Raw genomic sequence first — 8,557 nt, 5'->3', positions numbered from 1 at the left:
TGCAAACGGGGGACAGGCAGAGACCAAGAGGGAGACACAGAATCCAAAGCAGGCTCCAGGCTCTGAGCTGTCAGCACAGAGCCTGATGTAGGGCTCGAACTCACAAACCAGTGAGATCTTGACCTGAGCCAAAGTCGGTCGCTTAAGCAACTGAGCCACCCAGGCACCCCAATTCCTATTTTTAAAATATGACCTAAAATATAAAAATAAAAAGTCTAAATGGTGCTATAAAATTTAAGGAAATTATTCAACAATTTTAAGTCTTCCAACAAAAAGGACACCAGGCCCACATATTTTATACTTGAGTTCTACCGCTCTCAAGAAACAGATAATTCTAAAGAAAAATAAAACATTTTTGGCACAAGTAACTACTCCTAAATTTATTTTATAAAGCTCATATAACCTGCAACATAAAACCATGTAAATGAGTACAAGAAAGGAAAACTGAAGGACAATTTAACAATACAAAAATCTCAAAAATATTAAGAAGACAAGCTTTTTTTTTATTAAGAAAATAATTACTAAGTTTGGGTTTCTGTCAAGAATGCAAAGGTAATTTAATATTAGTAAATATATTTATATTGTTTCATTACCCCAATAGCAAAAAGAAAAATTGTGTATTTAGTTTACTAGATATGCTAAATTTATCTTATTTTATTTACACTAATTTACCAAATATTAGATTTTTTGATAAAATTCAACATGATAACTATTAGTAAGCTATGAATGGAAGTGAATCTTGGAGTAGCCAAGTGGACCTGAAATAATCAGCTTTGCTCTCTTGTCACGCAGGTTAGTTGTTTAAAAAAATTAAATAAAACAACCTGATAGTAAAGTTAATTGCAAACAGTGTAATAGTGAGTGTGTAATCTCCTAAGTACTTACAAGAATGAGTCATATGACTGAGCAAATCATACAGGAGGTGAGGGGGGCCCCAAATCAAGGGAGGAGCTATTTCTCCTATGATAGGAGATCCTGTGGCTTCACCTAAGTCTAGTATCTCTCACTCAAGGCATTCCTGAGAGGTTTCTTTCCTGAACTCAGGAGAAGAATCCCTCAGGCAACGAGAAGAAAAGTGAAAAGAAACCACATTTGTGATTTGTCCTCTGACACTTATTGTTGAGCACAAGACCAGTTTCTAATTCTATTGTTGCATCTTCCTTTCTCCAAGGACAATAGTCCCAACTGACAGCTATTTTTGTCCTCACGAAGTTCATTACAGTTCATTATACTATAGTTAATTAGTGACTTTTGAACCTACGATCCCAAGGGGTCCTTTTGTTTGTTTAATCAGATGATCCTTGCATACCTGTTGAGGACCAAACAGATATGATTTAAACCATTCCTGTTAATATATAATTTGCAGGAAACCTGTTCCTGTCAAGGCCATGATATCAACTTTGCCCAAACTAATAAGAGTTTCTCACCATCACAGCAGTCTTTAAATTTCTTTCACCTCTACAGGTTATATGAGCACTTTTCCTAGAATTTAAAATCAGAAAATATCTGTTAGTTGGTATCCTTACAAGACTACATAAGGTAAAGGACATTTAGAAAAGACCTTAGGGAAATTGTGGGCAATGGGAACCTAAGTGACCCTGCCCACTCACAGACTTGCAGTGAGGGCAAGTGTGTGAGTGCATGAAAAATATTGTGAGACCCATACTACCAAAACTGCTCTGCTCTGAGTTACCCTAAGGATCTTTACAGTTAAATTGTGCACAGAAGCCATGAACAGCAATCTGAAAGGTGAGTGTGATTTACTTAGTCAATTGTTTACTATCCAGGAACCATGTAGTTCAGAGTTATAGGGCAGAAGGCTTTGACCTATGTGTTACAAAACCCAAGTCCTAAGTAACTAAGTGAATCGTGTTTCACAATAGAAATCAATGGTTATATCCGATATGACTCTATTCTCTAACACGTGACATTTGAAGTTTAATAAAACTTCAGTAACATATCCTCAGGAGATGTTTGAGGGATAAGACAGTAAATTTTTAGGAGAAGAATATAGTCTCCCATGTGTGTGATCCTAGGGAAGTGTTTCTCTTCTCTCAGTTGAGCAAAAATGGCTCCCTAATGTTTTACTTTTGTTGGTTTTTTATTGTTTGTTTGTTTTTCTTACACAGCTTGAATATTTACTACTAGAGATAATTTTCTCTATTTAATAAGCAGTACCACAAAGCATACTTGAAAGAGTAAAACATTCCGTTATTAGTAAGACTACATAATAAATCAATGACCTTTCATATGCTATTCTGTATGAGTTTACCCAATATGTTCCAGATAAGACTAAGTCACTAACTGATATTGGACTTTTGTAAGGGCAGAATGTTGTGGATGCAAGGGACTTAGGCCAGGTTGAGGAGAACTTGGTAGGCACCACATGTGAGCACTAGGAATCTGGATCAGAAGACAAGGAAGGATAACGGCATTGTCTCAATGTTGACATTTATTCTAGTGTGTTCATTCTGAGTTATCTTCCCCTATAGTACCTGGGAGAAAGCAGCTGAACACTAGCTATTTAGTGCACACCCAATCCAGACTCCTGTCTATAAATCCAGGGTCAGAAGGCTCTGATATGTGATCTGAACACATACTGGAAATGGCACCCTAAGTAGGAAGGGAAAGAGATATATATCCCCACTCTCAGGAAAAGCTCACTTCAAGATTATTGTGGGAAATATGTTGAAACAGCCAAGAGTCAATTTGAAACATTCATATTCCAAATTGAGTTCTCCCAGGATGATCCCATTCCACCCTGGTGATGACAAAAATTGGAAACCCTAGAGATAGTGATTGGAAATGTGAAACATTTCAGTTGCTACAAATGTAATTATTATTGTTGTTGAAAACTATCTTTCTACTATAGTCCCTAACTCACTAATAAGGCAGCCCTGGGCATTGATTTCATCTAGTTCCCTGAAGAAGTTACTTGACAGATAGCATCACAAAGAAGAGGTTGGTCATTTTCTCAAAAGATAAAGATGAGGAATAAATCAGTCAAATAAACAGTTGAGAAGGCTGTGTTGTGTAGTGCTTATTGAGTTTCCGTAGTCAGACTGCTTAGATTCATATTCCTCTTCACCACATCCTAAATCAATGACCTCGATCACAATTCCTAATATTTCTGGGCTGTTTCCCAAATCGTGAAATAAAGATTAAATTACAACCAACCTCAGGCGGTTGTTTTAAGAATTAAATGAGGCCATATAAGTGTTCAACATAGTATTTAGCATTTAGTAACTGCCTTATAAATGTTATCAGTGATCATTACCATCCTGGAAAGGTTTGTGGACTAAATTGCATACAACCAAAAGGGGATTCTTTGTCCTGTTATCTCCCATGAAAACCTATTCGTAACCCAGGAAATTTCTCATTAGAATGTGTTCTTCAATTTAAAACATAAATATGCCTGAAATCAAGCACATAAATATGATTATCAGCCTCTAAGACCTTAGGTGAATGTATTTTCCAGATCTCCTATAGCACTGATAGGAAGTTTACCCGGAAGTAAATCAGAGACTAAGAGAAGAGTTGGAATGGACTGGGTATCTTTAGAAGACTAAGAAACACAGTAGAAGTAACAAACTTCCTAATGGGCAAGTGGAAACCAGGAAAACCAAGAAAAAAGTCCTGAAACTCTCCCCTAACTTGGCATAGTGAGAGGAAAACATGCAATTAAGATTTAGGAAATGTGGGCTTTTCCTTAGACTTTGTTCCTAACAAGCCTAGTGACTGCTGACCCTCTGATCTCCACCTTCAACATTAGGGGGTTGGCTAAAATTATCTTTACTGAGTTTTATCTCTCTATTTATATAGTTGTCTTAAGTCCTTGATCATTTTATTTATGGTCACCTGAAACCCATTTGGCTAAGATTTGTTTTCTTTCTTATTCCTTTCTTGTTTCTTTCTTGTTCTATAAGGCAACATGTACAGAGGATAAAAGAGATTTCTTATACATTAGCAGAGAGAATTACAGGGAAGTATTCTAAAGTACTACAATGTGATGAAAGAAGAGAGCCCTAAAACAAGCTTAGAAGAGATTCTGAAAGCTGTAGTCACTGAGCAGATAGGAAAAGAATATCTCAAGGAACAGTATGTGATTTAAGAGATGTGATTAGAGAATCACATTAGAAAATGCAAAAGAGATTCAGAAAGAATAAGTCATATGTTGTTTGTAGTTGTTCATCCATGATGAACAGGCCTATCAACAATACTACTTTTTTTAGAATTTAAGAGGACCTTGTTATTTTGTAACTAACTTCAAGAACAGCAGAAAACTTAAAATACACTGTATGAAATATAGTGGGGGGGCAGTGATCTAAGGAAGATAAAAGAAAGTATGGGACAATGTGTGAACTCCTTCATGCAGGGAGCAGGCCCTGGGAGAAGAAACAGAAGAAGTACAGAGAATGTACTTAATAACTGTCCTGTACCAGGCATGATGCTAACAGCCTAAAAGGATAGTTTGAATAAAGAATTTCTATTCTAAACATACACTTATTATTTTCATTTCACAGACCAGGAAACAGAGCCTATTACTGAACTTTCCAAGGTTTCACAGCCATTAGATGTTTGACCAAGGCCTCAAGCCCTGATCTATTATTCTAGGACCCATACTCTTACCCTCTATCTCTTACAATTAACCAAATGAGCCCTCTCAGATGAGGCCTAAGGACCACATGTCAATTAGCCTCAGACAAGCTCCTTCAGAGGAAATACGAATGTTTGTTCAGAGATGAACAAAAATGGAAACCTTACTTCTGGACCACCCTCTTCCATCTACAATCCCCCTTTCACACTATTCTTAACCCCAACTACCTTTTAAAAGATTAATTCTTATTTACTCTTAGGTACAGATGAAATACCTGTGTAATTATGGGGGATTATGACAAAAAGTGACCATTTATCTCTCTGATTCCTAAAAATTGCCTCAATACATTGAGGTCTTTAATTGAAGATTTAAATCCTAAAATGTAAATAGACTGGTGATGTAAACTTTAGATTACACTTTAAATGTAATTAGTCAACCAATGTCAAGGACAAAATGCCCAGTCTCGTCCACTCAATAAAAACTTGCTGATTATCTGCTATGTGGCAAGTGAAGCTCTAGTCCTGGATCTACAGTGATACAAAATGGATATGGTCTGTGTTCTCATGAAACTGCCATTAATTAGGAGATAGAGATTAAAAGTAAAAGAATATATAATTACCAGTTATAATAAATACTCTAAATGAAGCAAACATATCACTTCTTTTAACAGTGGGGATAGGACATAAATAGGATTTCACAGGAAGTCATCTTTGAAGGGGTTATATTTAAGTTGGCAACTGAAAAATAAAATTCAGCCATGCAAGAATGCAATCAGAGCATTTCAAGAAGAGAGAAACCATTGCAAAAGCCCTGGGGTGTGAAAAACTTGACATGTTCGGGAAACTGAAGAAGACCAGTACAGCTGAAAAAGCAAGAGATGACTTAGAATTACACAACCATGAGATCATGAAGGACCATATAAACCAGAATAAGGAATCTTAATTTTATCCTATAGGAAATGGAACCCTATTGGGTGCCTTTAAACAAAAATGGATCTCATACTTTTTTTTTTAGGAAAGCTCTATGCCCAATGTGGGGCTTGAACTCATGACCCCAAGATCAAGAGTCACATGTTTTACTGGTTGAGCCATCCAGGCACACCTCATGTATTGTTTTAATTCTTTTAATGTTTATTTGTTTATTTTGGGGGGGGTAGAGGAAGACACAGGGAGAGAGAGAATCTCAGGGAGACTCCATGCTGTCAGTGCAGAGCTCAAAGCAGGAGCCAGTCCCACAAACCATGAGATCATGACCTGAGCCAAAATCAAGAGTTGGACGCTTAAATGACTGAGACACCCAGGCACCGCATGTATTATTGTAAAAGATCATTCTGGTTCTATCTTTAGAATGGACTTGCAAGAGTGTTTTTGTGTAGTTTAGAAAGGGAAGAGAGCAGAAAGGCATGATGTACTTTAGAGAAGAATTTGGATTACCACAGTAAATAGAAGGCAGAGGCTGAAAGGAGATTTAACTTCAGACCTTTAACTACTCAGCCCTGTTTGCCTCCCATGGAACCAAGATGACAAGCTTATCTTGATTAACAGGTGGCAAATAAAATAAAATCCAGGCTCAGCTAACATTTTCACCTCAGCTCACTGCTAACTCGTGCTGACAGTCTCTCTCTCTCTCTCTCTCTGATATAATTTCTCTCTTATTTTCATACCCAGACCAAGCCATAGTCAGGAATCCGTGATGAAAAATTATACAGCAATAACAACATTCATCCTGGTGGGACTAACAGATGACCCAAATCTACAGATTCTGCTTTTTATTTTCTTGCTTCTAACTTACTTGTTAAGTGTTGTAGGGAATCTGACCATCATCACTCTCACCTTGGTGGATTCCCACCTTAAAACTCCCATGTATTTTTTCCTCCGGAATTTCTCCATCTTGGAAGTGTCATTTACAACTGTTTGCATTCCCAGATTCCTCTACACAATGGCATCTGGGGACAATACAGTTACCTACAATGCATGTGCCACTCAATTATTTTTTGTTATTGTCTTGGGTGTGACTGAGTTTTTTCTCCTAACAGCCATGTCCTACGACCGCTACGTGGCCATCTGCAAACCCCTGCATTACATGACCATCATGAACAACAGGGTCTGTATCAAGTTCCTTATTGGGTGTTACATCATTGCTCTAATCATTGTCATCCTGCCATTTGGCATGGGCTTTGAACTCAAGTTTTGTGACTCCAATGTCATTGATCACTTTGGCTGTGATGCTGCTCCCCTCCTGAAGATCACCTGCTCAGACACAGAGTTTATAGAGCGATTTGTCTTGGTCCTGGCTGTGCTGACACTCATTTTTACCTTGGTGTGTGTAATTCTCTCCTACACATACATAATCAGGACAATTCTCAGATTCCCTTCTGTCCAGCAAAGGAAAAAGGCTTTTTCTACTTGTTCTTCCCATATAATTGTGGTTTCTATTACTTATGGAAGCTGCATCTTTATCTATATCAAACCTCATGCAAAAGAAGGGGTTGCTATTAATAAGGTGGTGTCAGTGCTTACCACCTCCGTTGCCCCCGTGATGAATCCCTTCATTTATACTCTGAGGAACAAGCAAGTGGTACAAGCTTTCAAGGACATGATCAAAAGGATTGCATCCATCTCAAAGAACTAAAGGACTCGTGAGGACAGAATGACAAATTATAAAAGAATTCCTGACCTCAGTTCTATTTTTCCCTAATTATATGTTGTTCATAGTTTTATGAACCCCATTCTGCTACACCTAGTGCCCACTATTGATACACATATTAATTTTTTACCTCATTCTATTCCCAGAAATACATGGGAATAAATCTGCAGTAAACATTTATAATTATACACATGTTTTTACTTACTGGACTAAGAAATTTAGACAGCATCAATCACTATCATATGAATTTTTGGTTACCCCTCTTGCACTGATATATCCTGATCTGAGTCTCGAATTTCTTAGGAACATCAGTGATGAGGATCTATGTCTACAAGAATGACCCTGCTATCACTCTATTAGATAAAATTCATTACTCTAACTCTCCTACTTTTCAAGGAGATTTAAATGTAGGCTAAAATTTTCCTCTAATACCATTTGCTTAAAGTTGTACAACTTCCTTTTTAAAAAACTTGTTAAAATAGAATTTCATATTCTTACCATCTCTCTGTCTCTGTGTATGTCTGTGTGCATTTAACAGGCTTAAAAAGATTAATGGGACAGATAAAATGTAAGTGACAGCTTAAACTTGCATTCTATTCAGCTATCCAAGTTATTCACTATATTGATTTTTTTTTTCTAGGTACAAAAACAATCCAGTCTCAATCACAAACTCTTACAAAGTTAACCAATGAATAAAGAATAATTTTTTAAGTTTTTTATTTATTTCTGAGAGAGAGAGAGAAGCAGCGTGAGCAGGGGAGGGTCAGAGAGAGAGAGGCAGACACAGAATCAGAAGCAGGCTCCAGGCTCTTCAGCTGTCAGCACAGAGCCTGATGCGGGGCTCGAACCCACCAACCATGAGATCATGACCTGAGCTGAAGTCGGACGCTTACCCGACTGAGCCACCCAGGTGCCCCAAAGAATAATTTTTAAGTGCCCAGTTTTGGCCTTTCAATTTGGTGCTTCTTCCCCACTACCTCTTTATTTCATCATAATTTTCTACTGTTTATCTGTTGCTCTAGGAAGACATACGCTGCACCAGGAATCAGAAAGTCCAAGTTACAGGGCACCTGGGTGGCTCAGTCGGTTGAGCATCTGATTTCAGCTCAGGTCATGATCTCACCGCTCATGGGTTCGAGCCCTGCATTGGATTCTGTGCTGACAGCTCAGAGCCTGAAGCCTGCTTCAGATACTGTGTCTCCCTCTCTCTCTGCCCCTCCCATGCTCATGCTCTGTCTCTCTCTGTTTCACAATAATAAATAAATGTTAACCAAAAAATAAAGAAAGGAAAGAAAGAAAGAAAGAAAGAAAGAA

General features: G+C 37.7%; 1 protein-coding gene across 1 annotated transcript; it reads left to right on the top strand.

The window, feature by feature from the left end:
* Nucleotides 1–6,289: 6,289 nt before the first annotated feature.
* On the top strand, nucleotides 6,290–7,228 carry LOC144237200 (olfactory receptor 6C2-like). Its single transcript, XM_077770876.1, has one exon. It carries the CDS (start codon nucleotides 6,290–6,292, stop codon nucleotides 7,226–7,228), a length of 939 nt encoding a protein of 312 aa, XP_077627002.1.
* Nucleotides 7,229–8,557: the final 1,329 nt, after the last annotated feature.

This window comes from Crocuta crocuta, unplaced genomic scaffold (assembly GCF_008692635.1).
Source record: "Crocuta crocuta isolate KB4526 unplaced genomic scaffold, BGI_CrCroc_1.0 scaffold1280, whole genome shotgun sequence".
Classification (NCBI taxonomy): domain Eukaryota; kingdom Metazoa; phylum Chordata; class Mammalia; order Carnivora; family Hyaenidae; genus Crocuta; species Crocuta crocuta.
Note: the sequence above shows the minus strand (reverse complement) of the source record. Positions and strands in the feature narration are given on the sequence as shown.